General features: G+C 18.8%; 6 protein-coding genes across 6 annotated transcripts; 1 reads left to right on the forward strand and 5 right to left on the reverse strand.

The window, feature by feature from the left end:
• Positions 1–359: 359 nt before the first annotated feature.
• On the reverse strand, positions 360–3,170 carry VPS16 (vacuolar protein sorting-associated protein 16, putative; the record flags this gene model as incomplete). Its single annotated transcript, XM_028679653.1, has 1 exon — positions 360–3,170. The coding sequence occupies one exon, from the start codon at positions 3,168–3,170 to the stop codon at positions 360–362; it is 2,811 nt and encodes a 936-aa protein (XP_028535346.1).
• Positions 3,171–4,248: 1,078 nt separating this feature from the next.
• On the forward strand, positions 4,249–5,694 carry PRELSG_1456100 (3-hydroxyisobutyryl-coenzyme A hydrolase, putative; the record flags this gene model as incomplete). The annotated part of the gene is made up of 1 exon (XM_028679654.1): positions 4,249–5,694. The coding sequence occupies one exon, from the start codon at positions 4,249–4,251 to the stop codon at positions 5,692–5,694; it is 1,446 nt and encodes a 481-aa protein (XP_028535347.1).
• A 686-nt stretch (positions 5,695–6,380) lies between these two features.
• On the reverse strand, positions 6,381–8,079 carry PRELSG_1456200 (conserved Plasmodium protein, unknown function; the record flags this gene model as incomplete). Its single annotated transcript, XM_028679656.1, has 2 exons — positions 6,381–7,711; positions 7,995–8,079. 2 exons carry the CDS (start codon positions 8,077–8,079, stop codon positions 6,381–6,383), a joined length of 1,416 nt encoding a protein of 471 aa, XP_028535348.1.
• Positions 8,080–8,972: 893 nt separating this feature from the next.
• On the reverse strand, positions 8,973–15,079 carry PRELSG_1456300 (conserved Plasmodium protein, unknown function; the record flags this gene model as incomplete). The annotated part of the gene is made up of 3 exons (XM_028679657.1): positions 8,973–14,541; positions 14,803–14,905; positions 15,025–15,079. The coding sequence occupies 3 exons, from the start codon at positions 15,077–15,079 to the stop codon at positions 8,973–8,975; spliced, it is 5,727 nt and encodes a 1,908-aa protein (XP_028535349.1).
• A 963-nt stretch (positions 15,080–16,042) lies between these two features.
• PRELSG_1456400 (conserved Plasmodium protein, unknown function) lies at positions 16,043–17,722 on the reverse strand (the record flags this gene model as incomplete). Its single annotated transcript, XM_028679658.1, has 1 exon — positions 16,043–17,722. One exon carries the CDS (start codon positions 17,720–17,722, stop codon positions 16,043–16,045), a length of 1,680 nt encoding a protein of 559 aa, XP_028535350.1.
• Positions 17,723–19,085: 1,363 nt separating this feature from the next.
• Positions 19,086–24,509, reverse strand: PRELSG_1456500 (RNA-binding protein, putative; the record flags this gene model as incomplete). Its single annotated transcript, XM_028679659.1, has 1 exon — positions 19,086–24,509. The coding sequence occupies one exon, from the start codon at positions 24,507–24,509 to the stop codon at positions 19,086–19,088; it is 5,424 nt and encodes a 1,807-aa protein (XP_028535351.1).
• Between the last annotated feature and the right edge of the window lie 218 nt (positions 24,510–24,727).

A 24,727-nucleotide genomic window follows, 5' to 3' on the forward strand; every position in this document is an offset into this window, starting at 1 on the left:
ATAAATATTATATAAGATTAATAATGAAAAAACAAATATATTTTTAGTTTATATACAATATTTATTAGAGATAAAAAAGAAAAATATAAAAATTTTTAAAAAAAATTATTAGTAAACTTATACAACATAAAAAAAAAAAAAAAAAGTTTTTTTATATCTAAAAAAAAAATTATAATTTTATATTATGTATGAATAAAAAATAAAGTATAATTATAAAAATATATATATATATTTTTTACAAAAAAAGAAAATGAGAAATATTTATATTATTTAAGAATAAAGATGTGTTATTATATAATTTATTTTGTTTACAAAAATAAGATATATGAATCATATGAAAATAACATATGCGTCAATTATTATCTTATATTTGATATAGCATCAGTAATTGTTTGAAATATTGTACTTGTAATTTTTTGAGATTTCAACTGTTTTAATACATTTTCTGCTTCTTGTTGCATATTATATTTAGTAAACCACTTATATTGTGTATTTAAATCTTTATTTTTTTGAATTAATTTAATAGTTAAAGGAATTGAACCAAATTCGTATGAGCATTCAATAAAATAATCCAACCCTATTGGTGATACTCTATAATTTGCAAAATTGTACAATTCGTCAAAATACTTATTTTTAGCTAATGCATATATTTTACATCTCCAATATTTAGGTTCAGATATTTTAAATTTTTTACAAAGGTTGTCTGCATCTAAAAATTCCCCAATAGATATAATATATTCAATAGTTTTCATTAAAGATAACCCTTGAATTTTATGAGGATATCCTATTACTGATTTTTTATTATACTTCATTTCTAATTCTTTTTGATAATTTAATAAATCTATATTATTCATTATTGATGTGTGAACAAATTTTATATGACTATTCATTTTATCTGTTGTTAAAAATCCTGCTGAATAAGCTAGCCATGTCTTTTTTTGCTCATAATTTTTTTTGGATAAAGCTAAATCCAATGTAACAAAAGCAGCTTGAGAATGTTGTCCATTTTTTTCATAAAATTGCTTAAGCAACTTATACTGCTTTGTTTTTTTGCAATAAACATAAAAACAATTAGAAGCTTGAATATTATTCTTAAAAACTTCTGTTAAAGTAGATAATTCTTTTTCTCCATCTACAGTTTCTTTTTCTTGACTTAAAATAATTATGATGCATAAATAAACGAGTTCAATATCTTTGGAAAGAATTGACTTTTCAACTGATAAATTGTAATTAGCTAATTTAAGTAGCATATCAACCTGTTTTTTTTTGTTTTCTTCATACTGAATAATTATAGTAGCCAATTGTGGTCTTAAACACTTAGCTGCAATAAAGGCAATATAAGAATAATCTATATTTTTTTCATTTTTTATTTTATCTGTAATAACACAACATAACTGTTCATCAGTTAATTCAATTGACTTTTCAATTTTTTCTTTACACCATTCAATTAATATATTATCTGTTTTAATTCCTGCATATTCACAAATTCTATAAGCTAAAAAATATTCTTTTCTTCTAGCAATATATTGAACAAAAGTAGGTATAGTCATGTATTTAAGTTCTGAGGCTGTAATAAAAATGTCCAAAGGAGGCTTTCTAACATTCATACAAATTCTTAAATACAAACAATATAATAAGAATTTTTTGCAATTGTAACTAATTTTCATAAAATTTTTTCCAAATAAAGATGTTTGTAGTAATAAATCTATTATATTTTCATTATATTCATGGGTAGCAGCATCTAAGCATTCTTCAATGGCAATATCCAAATTATTATTAAATGCTCTAATTTCATCATCAAGGCATATGTTTCCATTTTTATATTTCTCATATGAATAAAATAACATAGCAGAGGGAGTACAACTTCCTATACTAAAAATATTAAAAATAGATTTTCTGATCCTACTGACATATTCAAAGCTTTCTTTACTTATAATTTTTACACCATATATATCTCCAATTAGATACAAATTATGCCTATATTGATAAGGAATCCACTGATTTTTTGGACCACCTACAAATAACATATGTTGTATATCATTAGATGGAGTAATCATAGGCGTGTAAACAGCTAAGCAATCATCGCCACACCAAACTATTTGTTTGATAGTTTTTTTGCTGTCTAAAATTGTTTCTTCAATGCACTTATTTAAATTTTTAATTAAATATATTCTAATTATACCATTATTAGATAAAAATGCTAAAATAGTTCCTGATTTTGATATAGACATATTTATATAAGGGTGACTATAATCTATATCATAAATTTTGTAATGATATCTATTTACTAATGCAAATCCACCATTACATAAAGCTATTAATATGTGTATATTTAACTCTTCATCCATTTTCTGTCTCTGTATTTTATTGTTATTGGAATTTAAATCTACTTTATTTAAATCATATGTAGTTGTTTTTATTAATATTTTTTTTTTTTTTCTTTCTATTGCATTTTCATCTTTTATATTATATTTTTCTTTGCTTTCAATAAGGATGTTATTTTTATAATTAAAATTTTCATTTACATTTTCTTTTTTATCAAATGTATTTGTTATATAATTTTTTAAATTTAACTTCAATATATCATTATTTGGTTTACTATCAAAATAGTTCTGTTGAATATTCAAATCATTATTCAATTTATCTCCATCAATTGAACAAATACAATTTGGTTTTGCTTTTAAGTCAACATTAGGATATTTAATACAATTATTACCACTAAAATAGTAATTAACATATATATTTAATTTTTCTGTTATTATAATGATACCGTCTCCACATATGCTCCCTGTTAGTATTCCTTCATTCTTTATATTTTCATCCAATGAAAAAACAAAAATTTTCTCACAAAAGCACGAATATACTCTAACTATATTATCTTTAAATAATAAAACTAAATCATTATTTTTATTCCATCCAAAACATATTAATCCATCATAACTTAATCTACAGCTTGATACTAGTCTACCGATATTTGTATATATTTTTAAATTATCTTTTTTTTTATAATCATCAAATTTATCTTTGTTCATTAGAACAGCTATTAAACCCAAATATCCTGAACAAACAATACTATCTTTCAATACATCTTCATTACTCCAAATCATACTACTTATTTTTTGTTTTCCATAATATGTATTATCAATATTACTCCATTCATTTGTATTCATAGTTATTAAAAAAAAAAAGAGATTATTAAAATGAAAAAACTTAAAATGTGTTATGAAAAGGACTTAAATATATTTCGTAAGAAGTTTTATTTATCCCACTTTTCAGTAAACATCATTATCTATAAAAAATATATATATATAGATTATAAGATGAATATATTGAAAAGATATGCAAATATTATACAAATAAAAATACATATTCTATATGTGAATACTAAAAACTATTTTATAAAAGATTAATATATCAAACAAATATATATATATATGTAGGGTATGAATGGTTAAGCATTACATATTAATTATTCTAAACTTCAAAGTTTTCATAGTTATATTAAATATGTTAAAATTCTTAAAAAATACATAAATATAAAAGCGTGACTCTATCTTTTAATGAAAAAAAAGAAAAAAAATAGGTGAGAGGAAAGATCTAAAAAAAAATTCATATGATTTGGTATGTATTGGAAATTATCATACATGCATTAATTATAAAAATCTGTTTTATATATTCGGTAATTTTAATTAAAAGATTATTATTTTATCATTTAACTCTTAATAAAATAAAAAAGATGAGAAGAATTAAAAATATTTTATATAATAATTTCATTTTTTTTTTTTTTCCTATAAAAAAATTGTTTAAATATAAATTTTTTTTTTCTTTTCATTATCGGTATCTTAATTTTTATATGTATACAAGGCATTTTGTTAATACGCTTGCATATTCAGATATTAATTTTTATAGAATTAGTAAAATTACTTTTTCAGATTTAGTTAAATTTTTATTTCTTAAGCTTACCATATATTAAATAAATTATACCAAATATTTTTCGTATATTTTTAACGAACCCTTTTAATAAATTTTTACTAATAAATAAAACAATATTTGATATATATATATATATATATATACATAGTTTTATATAAATCTAGTAACTTTTTTTATTAATTCTTTCTTAAAAGTCTAAAATCTAAATATATTTAAAAGATAAAATTTGGTACACATATATATATTTTATATGGGAATAACACTAAAATTTTCATTAATTTGAATAAAAACCAATTAATAAACCTTTTTCTTTATATGGCAAAATTAATTAAAAGAGGTAGCATTTTTGATACATTATTTTTTTTTAAAAATATATGCTATCAAAAAAAAAAGGAATTAAGTAAATTTTTTATTTATCCAAAAAAATACAAAAGCGCTATTGATAAACTTAACACTAATTTATATTTTGCCACAAAAAAAAAAATAGAAGTTTTAAATCAAGAAAAAAATAGCATACATCAAATAGTTAAATATAATATATCCAATCAAAAAATGTGTAATACTTTTATTAAAAATATAAAAAATAAAAGTAATACTAATAAAACTGACTCAAATATAAATAATCAAAATAAAAATGAAGAAAAAAAAAACTTAGTTGATATAATAGATTTAGAATTATCTGATATCTGGTCAAAAAAAACACTAATAGTAAACTATAAAAATAATATATTTGAAATAATTTTAAATAGACCGGATAAATTGAATGCTATAAATAAAGATATGATAACTGGATTATTAAATATGATAAAAAGTTTAGATAATGATAATAGATGTTATATGATAGTAATTAGAAGTATTAACACAAAGTGTTTTTCATCAGGTTCTGATGTAAGGGCAATAATTGAAAACAAAGAAGATGGTATATTGTATTTAAGGCAACTTTATTTGTATATTAATTATATATCAAAAATGAAAAAAAATTTGTTATGTATATGGAATGGATTTGTTATGGGAGGAGGGCTAGGAATCTCTATATATTCAAAATATCTGGCTATTCATAAAAATGCAATTTTTGCAATGCCAGAAAATAAAATAGGTTTCTTCCCTGATATTGGTTGTTGCTATTTTTTCAAAAAATATTTTGGAAGAAGTATTGGATTACATTTAGGATTAACCTCTTTAAGAATAAACGAAGCAGATTTAGCTAAATTTAAAGTATGCAATACTTACATAGAAAATATTGATTTATTTTTAGATGAATTAAAAAACATTAATAAATGTAATCAAATGGATTTTAATATTGAATATAATAGAATATTGAGTAAGTATTCTTTAAAAAATTGTAGTACTACTCCTATATTAACAGATGAATTAATTAGTAATATCAATAAATATTATGATTCTTCTAATAATTTAGAAGAATTAATAAGCAATTTAAAAAAAGATAACAATGATTTTTGCAAACAGTTATTATCTGATATTAACAACAATTGCTATTTCAGTTGTAAATTGTGGTTTTCTTATTTTCATTATAATTATGATAAATCACTAGAAGATATATTAGATAATGATTTTAAAATTTCTCAATATATTTTATATTATACAAAAACGTTTGAAAAAGGTGTAACTGAAATTCTTGTAAAAAAAAATAAAAATTTTCAATGGAGCAACGTAGAGGAAAATAAATCTGTGCAATTAGAAAATATTGAGGATATAATAATGAATAAAAATTTGTTGTCTATTAAAGAAGAGTTTATATAGAGTACATTAAAAAATGTTAAAATAAAATATTAAAATTTTATGTAATAGAAAAAAATGACAAAAATTTATTATTTAAAACTAAAAAAAGCAAAAAAAAGAAAAATAACAATAAAGTTTTATAACAATATAAAAAATATTGAAATATTAATAAAAGAAAAAACAATTAAAAAAATAACAATGGATTATATATGTAAAATTTATTGAAGTTCGTGAAATGATAATGTAATTATATATGTGAAAAGAGTAAAAAAACAAATTACAGAATGTTTTTAAAGCTATATTACAAATAATTTTTTAAATAGAATTAGCTAATTTTTTTTCTTACTTTAAATTACAATTTTTATGAGAACACTACTGCATATATGCATTTGATAAATAAAACAATCTACTATTAATATATTAAATTCATATTTTTAACGTTTAATAGGTTATTTAAAAAAAATTAAATAAATATTTCTACAATAATTAATAATTCTTAACTGATTTGATCATCCTTTGAAATATATATTTTATAAAATTAATATATAAATATAGATGTTTACCTTCTTTTACTTATATTAAAAATATGTTATTATATTATAAAAATTTCTGTATTCAAAAGAATTGTTTATTTAGTATGTCCTTTCATACATTGTTTAGTATATATATATTATATTTGTTAATTTAATATATTTAACCAGAAATATTTAATTTTCCCTATTAACCTTAGAATGAACTTTTTTTTTTTTCTTTTTTTTACTCTTCTTAAATTTTTTATAGTAATTATTATTCAACTTATTTTTTTTGTAATCTTCTTCTGAATCACAAATAGATTGGTTACTACTAACATCTAGCATGTTTTCATCATTTATATATCTAGAATTAGGAAAGGAGCCATTTTTATTAATATTAGTTAGATGCTTTGCATCTATTTCTTTTGAAATGACAGAATCACAACTAGAAGCTGACCAAAATTTCAATAATTTATCTTCTCCAAATGATGTAAGTAAATGCCCAAGAGGATTCCAGTCTAATAAAGTAATAGAACAAGGTTTATCATATCCGTGAGCTGATGAAATAGTTTGAATACATTTATTATCATTAGTGCTATAAAATTTGATATATCCTTTATTATCACAACCAGCAAAAATGTGATTTTGTATAGGATTCCATGCGATATAAGTAGGCTCATAATTTGATCCATATCTATTATTAAAAATGTTATCATTTTTATAATAATATAATAATTTAAAATTTCGGATATCCCATAATTTAATTAAACTATCTTTACTACAACTTAACAAATACATACCGTTATAATTCCATTTTATTTTATTTACATTAGCTTTATGTGCATTAATAGAAATAATTGGCTTATTTATTCTTATATCCCAGAATGAAATTGTTTGTGTTCTATTACCGCTAGCTACAATATCATTTATAGGATTCCATGATAAGCAACTAATATTATTAGTATCAATATTTTTGCATTTTAAATGTTTTATCACCTTTCTTGTTTTAATATCCCAAATGATAGGGTTACAAGTATCAGCGCATCCTGCTAATTTAGTATTGCAACATGATAAACTTATATCTAATACATTTTTTGTTAATCCTTCAAATGCATAATTGTCCAATAAATTTAGAGCAGATGACAATATAACTATTTGCCCTAAAGAATTTCCAGCAAATAAATTATCATTTTTTGACCACTCTAAACATGAAACCGAACCTCCACCTATTGGTATTCTTTTCATATCTTCAAAATTAAAATGAACTCCATTCCAAATAGCTAACTCACTTAACTGTGTTCCCGTTAGTAATCTCTTCCCATCATTAAACCATTTTAAACTCATTATCATTCCTTTACTTTTATTTAAACATGTATATGCTAAATGAGATAAAACACCATCAAATCTATCTATCATATTGCTATAACAAAATAACGGTTTTATTCTTCTTAAGAAAATAGGATGATTCACATATAATCTCCTATCAAATTGACTTTTGTATATATCATTTTTTAAAAAGTTGCAAACTATAAAAATATAAAAAAATAAAATAATGAAAGCATGTCTTTATGAATCGAAATAAGAAATTTTTTCAATTTAAACATATATATATAATTATAAAATTTTTTTTTTATTATTTTTTATCAATTAATAGATATAGGAAATTATATTTATTTAAACTTCATTTTATACATAATGACAATGATATTTAAATTTATGTCTATATCTTCTTATTTTATAAAGTTTATTATTTTGTTTTGTTTTTATTTTACATGTATATATATATATATATTTTTTTTTTTTAAATACTTGAAGAATTAAAATCAACAGCAGGTCTATCTATTCCTAACTTCGATGGATAATAATTATTTACATTTTGTTCTTCATTAAGCATTTTTATATCATTCCAATTTATTAAAAAAGTTTCAATACAATTATTCTTATAAAAACCTTACTGAAAATAATTGTTATATACGATATTACTTATAACATTATAGATATTATAGTTACAAATGATAATAATAAATTCTTTATTAAATTATAAAAAAAATAGTTTAAATTGTATATATATATTGTAAATTTTTCCTCTTTTATTTCTGTACAATATATGACACTTTTAAAAAAAAAATTTCAATGCGAATATTATTTAATTTTTTTAAACATAAATATCATAGTTATTAAAAAAACAGTTTTCCTTTTTTTTTTTGTTTTTTATTAAATTCATTATTTTTACCAAATAAAAATTTTATTACTGAAAACACTTATATTTTAAGAGTTAATTTTAAAATTTTATTTATTTTTTTAAATTGATAAAATTCAAAAATACACATTTCAAGAAATTCAAAATTTTGATTTTAAATTGAAAAAACTAAATTTTGCCATTTAATTAAAAAATACATATGTATATATACATGTAATGTTTATATAATAAAATAAATATGAAATATATTGGTATTAAAATATGCTGAATTCTTTAAATATAATGAAAACTGAAATAAGCTGCCAATTAAAAAAAAAAATACATAAATATATATATAAAAGAATTAGATAAAAGAAATAAATAAATAAAATAATCACGTAAAAAAAGAAAAATATTTAATTTTTTTAAAGTTTTTTTTTTTTACTAATGTATAAAAAAAAAAAAAAATTAGTATGGAATATATATATTTTTATATAGTGCATCATATAATTCTATAAAATTTTTAATTATAAGACAATATTGTTTTAAAATAAATAAGAAAATATTAATGTATATTATTATAAAAAAAAAAAAATTATTTTATTATATTAACTTTTGCTTATTTCATTATATTCTTTTAAAACATTTTTAAAGAAAGTAGAAAAAAATACATATATTGAATAATGTTCTTTATGAAATATATATAATGAATAATTTATAAAATAATTGTTTTCTAAATTAAAAGAATTTTTCTCATTTATTATTTTTCTTAAATGTAGAACTTCAGATATTTTGTTACATATAGGATTGATAATAGTACTTTCACTTTCCTTATTTATATTTGATTCATTATCGTCCTTTGAATCACCTGTACCTTCGTAACTTTTATCTTCGTAGCATTCTGAATCATTATTGTTATTGTCATTGCTATTATCCAAATTATCACTACTGCTACTGGAGTAGTTTTCGTTATCTATATGATATTCATTATCAACACGTAAATAATTGCTTTGTTCTTCCCTTTTAATTTCATGCAATGTATTATTTTCATAGGATAATTCCTCTTTTCCTTCAGTATGATTACTCGTGATTTTAATAAAATTATTTTTTTTGCTTAAACTGTGAGAAAAACTACTTTTAAAATTGCATGATAGTAAATTAGAGGCCTCTTCGTCTAATTCAATGTTCAAATTTAAAAAAAAATAAATAAAATGGCTTATAATAATATAAAATAAACTGTCATTTATAAGCTCTACTTTGTTTAAATTATTTATCATGTCTAATATTTCTTTATCTAATGATTTAATCACGCGAATGTACAACCTTATAACACAAGCTGGTATTTTTAATTTATAAATAAATGGAATCATAAAAGTTAATTTTATTAATAATGTTTTTACCTTTTTTTTATCTATTAGAAAAAAAAAAGAATTGTTTTTATATCCAATTAAATAATTTGCTATTGATCTTAATGAATAATTAAATAAATCTAAATTATTTAAAACATTTAAATTTGACGTTAATTCTTTTTGAAGATGGCAAATCATGATATTAAAAGAAACAAAATCTAATATGACATTTTTAATATAAAAATCATTTAATCTTATATTTGAATTAATTAATTCATGACATTTTTCATTAAATATATCTGGATAATAATAATACTCAGTTAGTAAGTATTTAATCAATTTAAAACAAGAACTTTTTATAATAAGCTCTTTTGTTCTTATAGCTAATTCATATATATGATATAAAATAAAATTATGAATGCTAATATTATAAAGTTCATTAGTGTTTATTTTATGATTGTAAGATGATGAGTGACAGTCAACAGATAAATTTTGTATATTATTATATATAAAATTAAAAGAATAATTTTTTATATTATCACATTCCTTATTATGAATATCATCTTCTAAAGAAATACATTTTCCCATTTTTTTCATTAATGTTTTACTTAGCACATCTTTTAAGAGAAGAGGATAGCTTTTTAATGTCTTAGAGAAATTAAAAATAGAAAATGTATTTTTTAAAATATGCAATAAGTTGCTTCTTACTTCCTTTTTATTTTCATAAAACATATTTTTTTCATTCATTATATTTTTGTCAAAAACATCCAATTTTTTTTCTTTTTCTTTTTCTTTCTCTTGATAATTTGTTGCTGATTTGCTAAGTGATAAAAAAATATTTTTATTATTATCATCATTATTATCTTTTTTCATCTTATTTTTTCTATCCTTATATTTTTTGTTAATAGTTAAAAATTTACATGAAAATTCATAATTCATAAAATCAGAATTTTCTAAACAATAATTATTTTTATTAAAAAATATTTCTTGTTTTAACATAGGAGAAAAGTCTTGAAATTCATATATAATTCTAAAGACCCTAATAATTGTTTTAAATTTTATATAATCTTTTAAATCATATAAAACTAACAAATCAAGCAAATATTTTAAAGGAAGAAAGTGTAATATTTCCATAAGCTGCTCATTTTTAACTAAATAATGTAATGATAAATAATAGAATAAAGTATTACCATTTAATAAATTAAAAAAGAATATCAATCTTTCTGTATTGTATTCACAATTTAAAAGCATATCACTTTTATCATCTTCATTAATTTTATTTTTGTTTTTATACAACATACATCTATTATCAACATCATGGAAATGAAATTTATCACATATATTATTGCTATTATTATTATTATTATTATTATTATAATCATCACTACTATCGTAATAATTACTCTGATTTTCTAATGTATCCTTGTTAGAACTTTCTTCACATTTAACATAATGACTGCTTATATCATTGATAGATTTACAATTGTTATTATTTTCAGAATAATTTTCATTTACCTCTTCTTTATCATAACAGTCATTATCTGTAAAAAAGGTTATTTTCCTCAGTCTAGTTTGGTTTCTTTTTAATAAGTTATTATCAAGTGATATATTTTTTTTTAAATTTTTTTGCTTTTTTTTATTATTATTTCTTCCACACTCAGAACTTGAGTCGCTATTATTTTTATCAATAGTTCTTTTTTTTTTCTTTTTAATTAAATTATTTGAAATTTTTTTCATTTGCATAAAAGTATACATGTAATTTTTATAAGCATCTAAATTGTTCCTTCTTTCTTTTTTCTTTCTTTTGTTAGCATCAAGTATAATATTATTATCAATTATTTTTACATTTATTTTTTTTTGCTTTTTTTTCAATTGACCTTTGTTTTCTAATTTAGTCAAGTATTCATTTAGCAATTTATTTAATTCTAATTTATCAGAACTCATATTCATTTCTTCTAATGTTAAAATTATAACATTTTTTATGTTATTAAAATTTAAGCAGTAATGAAAAGTCTTCTTATATTTATTTATGTTTCTTTTTAAATTTTCAATTGAGTTGTAAATATCTTCTAATTTCTGATCTTTTATACACAAATATTCTATGAAACTTTTTTTTTTACTTATTTTATTCTTGAAAACTGTGTTCATTGTAAATAATATATTTTCTACGAACTTTAAATTTAAATGTAATTTATCTACTATATTTTGAAAATATGATTTCTTATATATATGCAGTAAGTTATTAAAATTAAAATCTTCAAATTCTTCTATATTCTTTTTTAATTCATAATTATACTTTAAGTTTTCAACAATATTAGATGGTGTATAAAAACTTTTAATATACAAATCGCTACTATTACTTGCTTCTTGTGTAAAATAATTAAAATTATTAAAAAAAAACTGATCCTTATTTTCTAATACAAAAAAGGATTTTTTTTGATAAAAATATTTTGCGTATTTAACATAAGAATAGGAATGCCCAAATATATATAATATACACCAAGTATATATGTAAATCAATTTTGTGATTTCACTTAGGAAGTTATTCATTTTTTTCATTATCGCATCAAGTTCTTCCTTTTTATATTTTATATTATTTGAGTTAATTAAATAAGATTTAATATAATTATTATAAGTTGATGTTATTTCTGCTATAAATTTTAAAAAGAAATAATCAAACTGAAATATATTATCTGAATTATATATACTTATGAAATAAGAAATAGTATCTATATTTTCTATGTAATTTAAATCTATATATTTATTTTTATTTACATTATTGATATCAAAAGAGTTTTTCAACTTGTTTGCTTTACTTATAAAATCATAAAAACATTTTTTTGTTTTAGCTTTTTCTAGTATATCATTGAAAATACTTTTGTTAGTACATGTCTTCTGATAAACATCATGATTTATATTATATTCATCTGATAATCTATGAAAGATTTTTTTTGTTTTTTTAGATATTTTGTTATTATCATCACTTTTTATGCTACTATTTTCTTCATTTTCGCTTTCATAATATTCATTTTCATATTCATTTTCATTTCTTCTATTGTTATCCTTTAGTATATTTTTGTTTTCATCATTTTTAGATTCATCTATTACATAACTTTCATCTGATAAAAAATCGTTACTTTCACATTCACTTTGACTATAATCCGTTTTACTAAACTCTCCCTGGCCTAAATTACTAACAGTATTTTTATACTTCATTAAATATTTTATAATGTCAAGATCGTAAAAATCAGTATCTTTTAAGTTATTACGATTTATTTTATTCTTATAATTCAAATCTCTTCTATAGGAATTACCACCATAGGAATTTTCAGCATTTCCATCGTAAAAAGATGAACTTTTAACATTTAATGAATTTTTCTTATTTTCATCTTTGTCAGGATTTCGATCAGATATATTAATATCCTCGTAATCTTCATTATATGGAAAGTTATAAAAATTTAATAATTTATAAAAATTTAAATACTTATTTGCTTCTAACTTCATAATATTTTTATTAAAAAATAATCCTGCACTTATAAATATGTAAAGCACTCTAGAGATAGTAATTACACAATGATTCAAATAGTCAATTAAAGCTTGAGCATTTTTATTAGATTGAAAAAAGCTTTTATCTTTGCATTTTTTTTCAATATAAAATAACACATTTTTATGAAAAGAAAAAATTAAATAAGGATTATTAAAAAAGTAAAATAAAGAATTAATTATTTCACCTGAATAAATATTTTTATAATTTTCATTTTCATATATTATTTCTATAAAAGAATTTTTGTTTACTTTATTAGGATTATTAGAAATAAAAAAATTATTTAATTCTTTATTCAAAAAATCTTCTTGGTTTGTTTTTTTTAACAAGCAAGCATCATTCAAATAATTTCCTTTATGTTCCTTATTTGCTTGTTCTCCTATTTCTTTATTTTTATCTTGATTTTTAATATCATTATTATCCTTACATTCCAACGACTTATTATTTAATTTATTATTATTACAATTATGATTATCACTATTAGAATTCTTTATAGTTATATTATTAAGGCTAGTGTCACCACATAATATTTTCTCAGAATCTTTTTTTTTTTCTAAACATTCCTTACTATTTTCATTAATACAATCTATCTTATATTTAGATTGAAAATTTTTAACAGATGTATAAATAAATGAATTCGTTGTTATATCAAATATGTTTCTAATTAAATACTCATTTATGTAAATATATTGAAAAAAATTACAATATATTTTTATGATTTCATTGTCCATTAATTTATTTATTTTTAATTTTTTAAAAAAAAAAAAATAGTTTATTACCTTACTTTTCCTTTCTTCAAAACCTTTAAAAAGAAATGAATATGAATTTTCATTTGTTTTATAACTTAAATCAAAGTATACATTTTTAAAAAAATATAAGAGACTTAATAAATTTAGAAAGTATTGAAATGTTTCATAAAAACATTTCTCATCAAGTGTATTTTCTTCTAATATAGTTTTAATATTTGAATTATATAAATGAAATATATCCAAATCATATAATTTTTTTTCTAAATCTTTTAAATTAATATCATTAAATATATCAGTACATAAAAAAGAATAATGATTTTTAAAATTATTATATTCCTTTTGTTTATTAAATCTAATATTTTTATTTCCCTTTTCATTAAGATTATTTATATCTTCATCAACTATGTTATCATTTGCGTTATTTTCCTTCTCTATATCTATTATATTAACTTCATTACTTTCCTCTTTGAGTAAATTCTTTATTTTTTCAATTAAATCATTTCTATTTCTTTTATCGTAAATTATAAAGAATTTTCTAAAATATAAAAAAAAGAAAAAAAAAACTTGAAATACAAATTGTTACAAATAACTTTATAAAGCTCTATGAGTAAAAACAATAATTAATTAATAATATTCTAAATAAATGAAATAATTATATAAATAAACAACTGGAAATTGTATCATATATAAATCAATAGTAAAAAAAAAAAATTTTAAAAGCATATAATAAAATTAGAAGTAAATCCCAGGTAAAACAAGGAAGAACCAATATTATTTTAATTTTTTTTTAAATTACTTCATTTGCTGAATCAATTCACTGAACACCTTTTTTGCAACGTTAATTTCATTTCCATCAATAGATTTATAAAATTTATGAAAACATAATAGCATTTCATCATCTAAAATGATTAAGAAAAAAAAAGAAAAAAAAAAAATTAAATATATATTAAGCTTTTATTATAAATCATTCATATTTTTGTTCTTAAATTATTAATTTTTAATTTTTAATTTATTATACCTCCATATTCTTTTAATTCTCTTTCTAAAATATTCAAAAGCTTCTGTTTTTCCATTTTTTCTATTATTTTAATTTTTAATGATTTATTTATTTTTTTAAAACATAAAAATATTTTCTAAGAATTATATTTTTAAAGCAATTGTTCATAGCAATTTATATATAAATAATTAAGGAAAAAAAAAAAAAAAATTAATATATAAACAAGTAATATGAGCATATATATTAAATATTTATCAAGACTATTACATTTTTTAAAAATTATATTTAAAATAAAGAGAAAGAACATTTATTTGTAAATAAACAAATAAATAAATAGTAAAAAAGAAATAAAAATATTCACTAATAAATGAAAAGATGAAAATACATATTTATAAAGAAGGAAATACATATATGAAATATAATATATATATAATTTTTTTTTTCCCTTTTTAACTTTATATATATTTTTAATAGTGTTAAAATATTCCTATGTGAAGAAAAATAACTTTGTCGAATTACTACTGTAATTATAATTAATTATATTGTTTTTTGTTCAGTAATTCAATTAACAATTCAAAATATTAACTTCAACAAAAAATAAAAAACTTATTCATTTCTCATTAAAAATAAAATTTAAAATAAAAATTTCCATGAAATATAAAATTCAAAATATTTAGAAACTTTGTCTTATGAAAAAAAAAAAAAAAAATTATAAACTTAATGAGAATAAGTTTAAATTAATAACTAAAAAATTAAAAAGTTATTTGTATAAAAATTAGATAAAAAATTAGTTTTTACTTTAAAATAGCCAGGTTTACAAAAAAATTTTAAATTAAAATGCATTAAAAGAATATAAAATAAAAGTAAAATAAAATAAGAAAAATTAAAATAATTAAAAAAAATTGCTTTTGCACAAAAAAATTTTTTTTATTAAAATAAAATTTTACCAAAAACTAACATTTATATATATTTCTCTTGTGATAAACTTTCCTACTTATTTTATTTTATTTTTATTTTTTTTTTTTTAATATACAAAGATTTAAAACCCAGCTAAGTCTTTATTATAGAAGTCAATTAATTTTGTATTTTTTATTTTATTATCAGTTATATCTGATGGAAAATTATATTTTGAATATAATTTATAATATTGTAAATGTTTAATATTTTTTTGTTGCTGATCATTTAAGGGAATAAATTTCAAAGGGGGTGTATATCCTAACTGAAGTTTTTTAGCTAATAATTTTCTTAAAACAAATGCTACTTTATGTAATTTTTCTTGTATCATTTCATGGTTGACATTTTTATTTAATAATGAATAAACAATTTTACAAACAGACCTAGTTGATTTCATTTCAAGGTGATGAATAGAAATAGATAACCCATTTAATAAATAAAATTTAAAGTATGAATTGTTACAATTTAATAACTGCTCTAAATGAGTTTGCAAAAGTTTTTCTAATCTTATTTTTCTTCTATTTACGTGATATTTTATTGGATCTAATATATGACGAGCTACATTAGGTATTTTCTCCTTTATTATTTTAGAATTCTCTAATTTTTCTTTTCTTATTTTCATTCTTATTCTTGAAACAATTTCATCATATTGATTTTGTTCACATATTTTTTCAATTTTATAAGAAAAATTTCCCTCATTTTCATAATAAGGTTTAATATCTTCTTTTACAAGAAATTGATTTTCTTCTTTTCTTTTATTTTCTTCATCTTTACTTAATTTTAATGAGTTTATAATGCTCTTAGCTTCTTTCTCTGGATTAAGGATATTATTCATTTTAAACCATCTAATTTTTCTATCTAAATCGCATTTTTTAATGTATAAATTATTCATATAACTATATTCATCATGTGTCAAATCTTGATACATACTTTTTTCTTTTAGGCTTTCATAATCAAAAATATTTTTTTTCTCACTATTATTAACATTTTTAAAATTATATTCATCTATATCATTTATATTATTTAAAATGTTTTTATTTATATTTTTTATATTATCATCATATGGGTATGCATTGCCCTTTTTTATATCAATTTTATCATTGTAAAAAAAACTATAATTTTTTGACGTAGAGTTACTATTTTTCATTTTTTTTAGAAATTCTTCATTTTCATCTACTTTTTTAGCATTTATCATTTTTTCTACTTTTCTATTCATAAAACTATTTTTTAATGACTTATTACTTTCTTTATTGAAATTATTAAAGTAATCATTACATGTACCTTCTTTTTCCAATGAACTATTATTTGTATTACTTCCATTACAAAGAGTTTTCTTTGTATCTCCATTTATTAAATAATTATCAAAATCATTTGGAACACTTTTTTCCTTATTTATCAATGTTTTTATAGAAGGATTAAAAATTTTCTTTATTTCTTCTAATTTATCATTTTCTACATAGTTCCCTTTTTTCATCAAAGTTTTTTTCATTTTTTCATTTATTTTACTATTAGCAGGAATTGAATTATTTAAACCAACTATATCTGAAAGATTCTCCTCTATATTGTCATTTTCAATCATTTGAAAAAAATTTTCATTGGATTCATTTAAATAATCCTTTTTCATATTATTAATACACCAATATAAATGTTTACTTTCTAAATCATCGTATTTTTCTTTTTTCTTACTACCTCTAAATGTGCTAAAAAAAAACCTTTTTTTTTTTGAAAAATTTATTATAAGATTTTCAACTTTTATTAAAATCATTTTTACAATTAATATATCCTTCAATAATAATAAAAAAAATTATTTTTATAATTATTATATCAAAAGATATTCAATAAAAAAAAAAAAATAAATAAATAAAGATAAGCCTTTTAAATTTTTATTTCGCATTTTATTGTAGCAGTGTATATTTTTCATTTATAATTATCTTTTTATTTATATGAATAATTCTTATTCTTGCATTATTATTTTGTGTGATATTCTTAAAAATTTAATGCAATTAAATATCATTTTATACAATAAAATAAATAGAAACATAATTTCTTAAATTTAATTTTAATCTACAATTAATAAAGATAAAAAATTGATAGGTAAATGATATTAAAAATTTAGAAAATATATGAAATTTTAAAAAAATTTCTACAAAAGTATTACAAAAGCTAATAACAAAAATATTATTTATACAAAAGGATAATTCTTAGAATAACACAGCATGTATAAAAACTTTTAAATATACTAAAATATTATTTTAATTTTTCAATATCCAAATAAAATAGCAACTACTACATCATTTTTAAATATGCCATTGTTATTTTTATGTGTTTGAATTATAAAAAGATTAATCATTCAATGAATATTTAAGAAAATAATAAAATAGTTAATTTTATTATTATTTTTAGTGAATTTTGTATTAAAGAAAATTAAATATAATATTAATTTATAAAACCAAAAAAAAAAAAAAAAAAAGAAAAAAAAAATAACATAAAAAGAAAAAATAGAAAGAACATTACATTTTTTATTATGTATGTACATATAAGTATTTTTTTAAAGCATTTTTAGAAACTCAAATGTTTCTATGTAAAATAATTTTTTTTTTTTCTTAATAAAATGAAAAATTTAACCAAAATTTTACGATTATTTCTTTTCTGTGTAAAAAAATAAATAAAATATTCATTATTTCACATCAGAATAATTCTTTTATAATTTTCTCAAATAAAAAAATAAAAATATATGAACATCCTAAAAACTAAGCAAAATTTTGCATATATATATATATATATATATATTATTATTAATCAAACATTGCTAAAAGAAAGTTTAAATAAAAAAAAAAAAATAAATAATAAAATAATATAATACATCATATGTATTGAAAAGCAAATACAAATTAGTAAATAAAAAGACACGAAAGTTTTTTAATTCAAAGTTTGATAAATAAAAATATGTATATTCAAATGAGTATTTAATGAAAAATATATTAAAATATGTTAATTCCTAATTAATGAATAAATATATATATATACATATATATATATATAATACTATAAAAAAAAAAAAAAATAGATGAACGTTTATTTGGAATCTAATATAAAAATAAAAACTTAAGTTCAGTAATTTAAATAAATTAATTATTCTGAACACTAAATGATTTAACTAATTTTATTTTTCTTATATTCCATAATGCCTTAATATGTCTTTCTAAATCTTTTTCTATTGCATCCAATTCCTTATATTTCATATTTCTCATATATGAATTCGTTAAGAATTCTAAATTTTCTTTATCAATTATTTTTGATTTGTCAGGTATGCTGCTATTTTCTAAAAAAGTTGTTCTATCTTCATTTATTATTAAACTTGATGGCAATTTTTGTAAATTATTTTCATCCTTTTTTTCTGAGTTAAAATTATTTAATTTAAAATTATTATGCATGTTTACATCATAATTACTATTATCGCATAATTTAAGAGAATTAAATTTTGAAAAAATATCATAAATATCATTATTCCCAAAAAACATATCATTACAAATGTTATAAGAATTTTCATTATTTACATTGTTACTTTTTTCTTTCAAATTATTTTTATTTTTTTTTGTTTCTTTAATATTTTTATTAGCATCAAAATTATAACAAGGAATATTATTTTGCTTATGAATTTTTTCTTGTTCTGATTCTTTGTTATAATTTAATGCATTACAATTCATATAATTATTATTATAATTTAATTGATCATAATTTAGGGAGTTATCATTGATTTCAATAGCATTATCAATAATTGTTTGTATATCTAAATTTGTGCAATTTTCTGAATTTTTTTCTTTTTCGTTTAAATATTTCATTAAAACATTTTTATTTATATGCATGTTATTATCTATAGGATTATTAATTATATTATTTTGAGGATTATTTAATGTTTTATTTAGATTCATATTACTACAATTATTATTACAATTATTTAATGTACACATATCTAAATCCTCTTCATTACTTATTTCATCAAATTTATGAAAATGCTCTTTTAGTGATAAAGAGTTGTATAGATGGGTGTTTAATATATTATCAGATGCTGTAGTAGTCGTAGCTGTTGTTTTTGTTGTTTCAGTTGTCATGTTCTTATTTAAATGATTTTCTTCATTTACTTCATTAGAACTGTTTAAAAATTTTTTATTTTCTTCATACATTACTTTATTCTTTTCTTCTTTACTTTTAAATAACTCGCTATTAAACGTAGAAGGTATTTTATTATCAATAGTATTTTTTACATACTCATTTAAAATATTATCATCAATGTACATAAGATCATAGTTATTTGATAAATTGCTGATATTTTCACAACGATTTTGTAAAATGTAATTATTTGTTAAACATTTTAATTGAAAGCATGAGTTATTATTTACTATGTTTTCTTTAGTTTGATCTAATATAGTGTCTACAGTATAAAAATTCTTGTTTTTATTATCATTTCTTTCATTTAATAATTTGTTTTCTTTTTTATTTATGAACGTTTTATTGAGATCTTTATCTATTGGAGAATTGTAATTAGAATTAATTTTAAAGTTTTCTTTTTGGTTATTCTTTTTTAGTTGTTGCTGCTGCAATTTAGATGTTCTTGAAAAAGTTGATTTGTAAGGAAATTTATTTTTGCCGTCAATAGTATCTTCATTTAAGATATTACTGGTTGTTCCATTAGAGGTAATACCAGATTTATTTATATTATTATTTGATTTGCTATTATAATCTATATTATTGTTTATTACATTAGGATTGTTGGATATATTTTTATTTAACATATTATTTATTGAGTTTTTAGTTAATTTATTGTGTAAATTTAAAGCTTTACTTAAATTATATTCTTCTGAATTATTAGAATTCATAGATAGATTATCTGGTATTAAAAATTGCCCTGTTTTCTTGAATTGAATTTTAAGTTTTTTGAAATTAATGTTAATAGATCGTTGCACAAGTTGAAATGTAGAATTAAGATTAGATAATTCAACAAACGCATATCCATCTTGCCTATCAATATTAACTACATATCCATTATCTAGATTCATATTAATTGTATCTCTTAATTGCATATTAGTGATATCGTCACTTAGGTTGGATACATAAACGCTTCTACCATATGAATTATCAGGTCTTGTACTTATATCAAATCTAGGTCCAATATTAGCTCTTTCTTCATTGTTTCTCGAATTCTTATTTAATTTATTAGAGTCATTTTTTTCTTCCTTAGATGAATTTTTTTCATTTTGTATTCTTGCTTTTTTTAAGCAATCCATTATAGAAATACCAACGTGATACTTGAGGCAAAATCTACATTTCATAGGGCAGTCATTTCCTCTGTGAGATATATTATGGCAGTTGGGGCATACAAAAGAATTATTAGGACATAAGGGCATGGGGTGATCTAATGAATCACAACTTAAACATAATCTTCCTTGCATAAATGCTTCTAACATTTGAGAATTATTTAATATTACAGGTCTCTCTACACACATATTTTCATTCAAATGTTTTTTGAGGGTATTAGAATCAAAATTTTCTTTTGCATTAGCCATACTATTGCGAATATTATGATTCATATCATTTCCTGTAGCTTTACTCATAGAATTATTTAAATTATATTTGTTTGTAGTATTGATTACAGCATTTTTATTTACACTTGTATTATTTACATTTGATTTACCAATAGAATTATTCTGACCATTTATAAAGGCTTTATTTATTAAACTATTTTTTATATCATTAATATATGAGGTGTTCATCAAATTATTTATATATGATTTATTTAATAAATTACTGTTCACATCATTTAAATTATATTTATTCATTAAATTACTATTTATATCATTCATTGTTGATTTATTTAACGAATTGTTATTTATGTATGTTTGCATATTACCCAAATAACTTGATACATTGTTCACTATGCTATTATTATGTGTGTTTTTTATTTTTAAAAAATTTATACCTTCATTTGTTCTATTTCTATTTGCATTCATAGCATTTTTAGAATTATTTAATGATCCATTATTTATTGATTCATTTTTCTCTTCATATTTATCACTGAACATATTATACATGTTATTTTTTAGTATATTCAATGTATTGTTTAAATTAATTAGATCATTTCTACTTGTTTCTTCTATATTAATCTTACTACTACCTATCCCGTTGAATAATACGTAATTTTCATCTAATGGAATATTAGTTTCATTAAGAAGTATATCCATTTCATTATTATGAGTATTATTTTTCAGAATGTTTAAGTTATCTGAATCATGGTTTTTGCCAGTTAAATAATTTTTTGAAATGTTCAAATTATTTTTATTATTTACATTATTTTTAATTAAAGCAGTGTTATTAATAATATTTTTCAAAAAATTGTTGCTATTTATTTCTATATTATTTTTAAAATTTGCATTATTAATGTTATTCAAGCCTAAATGCAAATTTTTCGTTTTTACATCATTATTATTTTTTATATTATTCTTGTTTTCATTTTTGTTATTCATATTTTTGTTAACGCTATTTCTATTTTTATTATTCTTTTTATTTATATTTTTGTTTCTGTTATTCTTATTATTTTTATTATTTTTATTATCATTGTTATCAGCCTCTTCATTATTATTTTCATTATCTTCTTCATTATTGTTATTTACACTATCATTATTATTGTCATTATCAATCTTATTATTGTCATCATCCTCTTCATTACTATTTTCATTATCTTCTTCATTATTGCTATTTGCATTAGTATGATCATTATTATTATTATTATTATTATTATTATTATTATTATTATTATTATTATTATTATTATTATTATTATTATTATTATCATTGTTATTATTATTATTATTATCATTGTTATTATTATTGTTATTATCATTGTTATTATTATTGTTATTTTCATTGTTATTATTATTGTTATTGTCATTATTATTATTATTGTTATTGTCATTATTATCATTATTATCATTATTATTATTGTTATTATCATTATTGTTATTAGTATTATCATCATTATTATTGTTGTTAGTATTATCATTATTATCATTATTATTATTGCTATTATCATTATTGTTATTAGTATTATCATCATTATTATTGTTGTTAGTATTATCATTATTATTAGTATTGTCAAAATTATTCTTATTATCGTTATAATTATCCTTACTGTTATTATTATGATCATTATTTCTATTTTTATTATAATTATTTATTTCATTATTATTATTATGATCATTATCTTCATTATTATTATTACAATGATTATTTTCATTATTATTATTGTCATTATAATTACAATTATCATTATTACCATTATTATAATTATTATTAATATTTTTTATATAATTGATATCCGTATTACGATTATTGTTATAATCAGAAATTTTATTTGAATTTAAAATTATTTGATTTTCAATAATTTTATATACTTCATCATAATTTCTATTTAGGCATTTTTTATAATTATCATTTATTATGTTAATTTGTTCACTATTTTCACAATTACTGGGATACTTTGCATCATTATTTGTGTTTATTTCTAATTCATTGTTTGAATTATTCGTTATAGAATTAAAATTATTTAAAAAGTTATGTAAAAATTTGGTATTTTCTACTTCATATATTTGTCCATTTTGTTTTTGTGCATTTAAGTCATTAAATATATTTGTGATATTATTTTCATTTTCTATTTTTTTCCTAACATTATTATTGTTTATTTTACTATTTTCATTTAAGTTATATGGAAAATCACTATTTAAGCCGCTTATATTTCTTTCTTTATAGTAAAAATTATTATTTTTTTCATCAAAAAAATTTATTTTGTTGTTATTAATACTATAATTATAATTAGAATATTTACTGTTGTTATTTGTATTATTATTATATGTATTACTATTAGAGTTATTATTAATTATACTATTACTATCATTATTATTTATATCTTTATAACTTTTACTATTAATACTATTATTATTCATATTATTATTACTAATAATAATGTTTCTGCTATTATTTATATTATTTTTATTAGCTATAGTATTCGTATTTTCTTCTTTACTATTATTATTTGTTCTCGAATTATTTAAATGGCCATCTATTCCATTTTTATTATTCAAAGTGTTACTTATTATGCTACTGATGATATTATCATTTATGTTAATATTATTGTTTTCATGTGTATTGCTATTAATGGTATTGTTATTTCTATTTTTTTGGATGTTTCTTTTATTTATTATGTTATCCATTGAAGTAATGTTATTTTTTTCATTTACAAAGGATCCATTTTCATTAGTTCTATTTATATGTAATTTATTTACAGGCTTATTTAATAATGAATCATTTTTATTTTGATCGACTAAATTAAATAAATTTATATTAATGTTTTCATTTAAAGAAATATTATTATCAATATTTGTGTTTATGTGGATTTCTTCGCATTTATAATAAGGAGAATCTTCATTATTCATTAATCTATTATTTATATAATAAAAATTGTGATTGTAAAAATTATTGGCTGTAGTAATTTTATTCATTTTTTCTTCTTTGTTAATGAAATGATAATTTTAAAAAAACATATATATTATAATTTATTTTTTTTTATCTAAAAAAATCATATTATTCTATGATTAAATTTTTTTTTTATTTATTTAAATATACTACAGAACTCTTATTCATTATATAAATTTAGATAAAAAATAGAAAATAAGTAAATAAATGTAAAAAAAATTAATGCATTTAATATATGTATATA

This window comes from Plasmodium relictum (assembly GCF_900005765.1).
Source record: "Plasmodium relictum strain SGS1 genome assembly, chromosome: 14".
Lineage (NCBI taxonomy): Eukaryota > Apicomplexa > Aconoidasida > Haemosporida > Plasmodiidae > Plasmodium > Plasmodium relictum.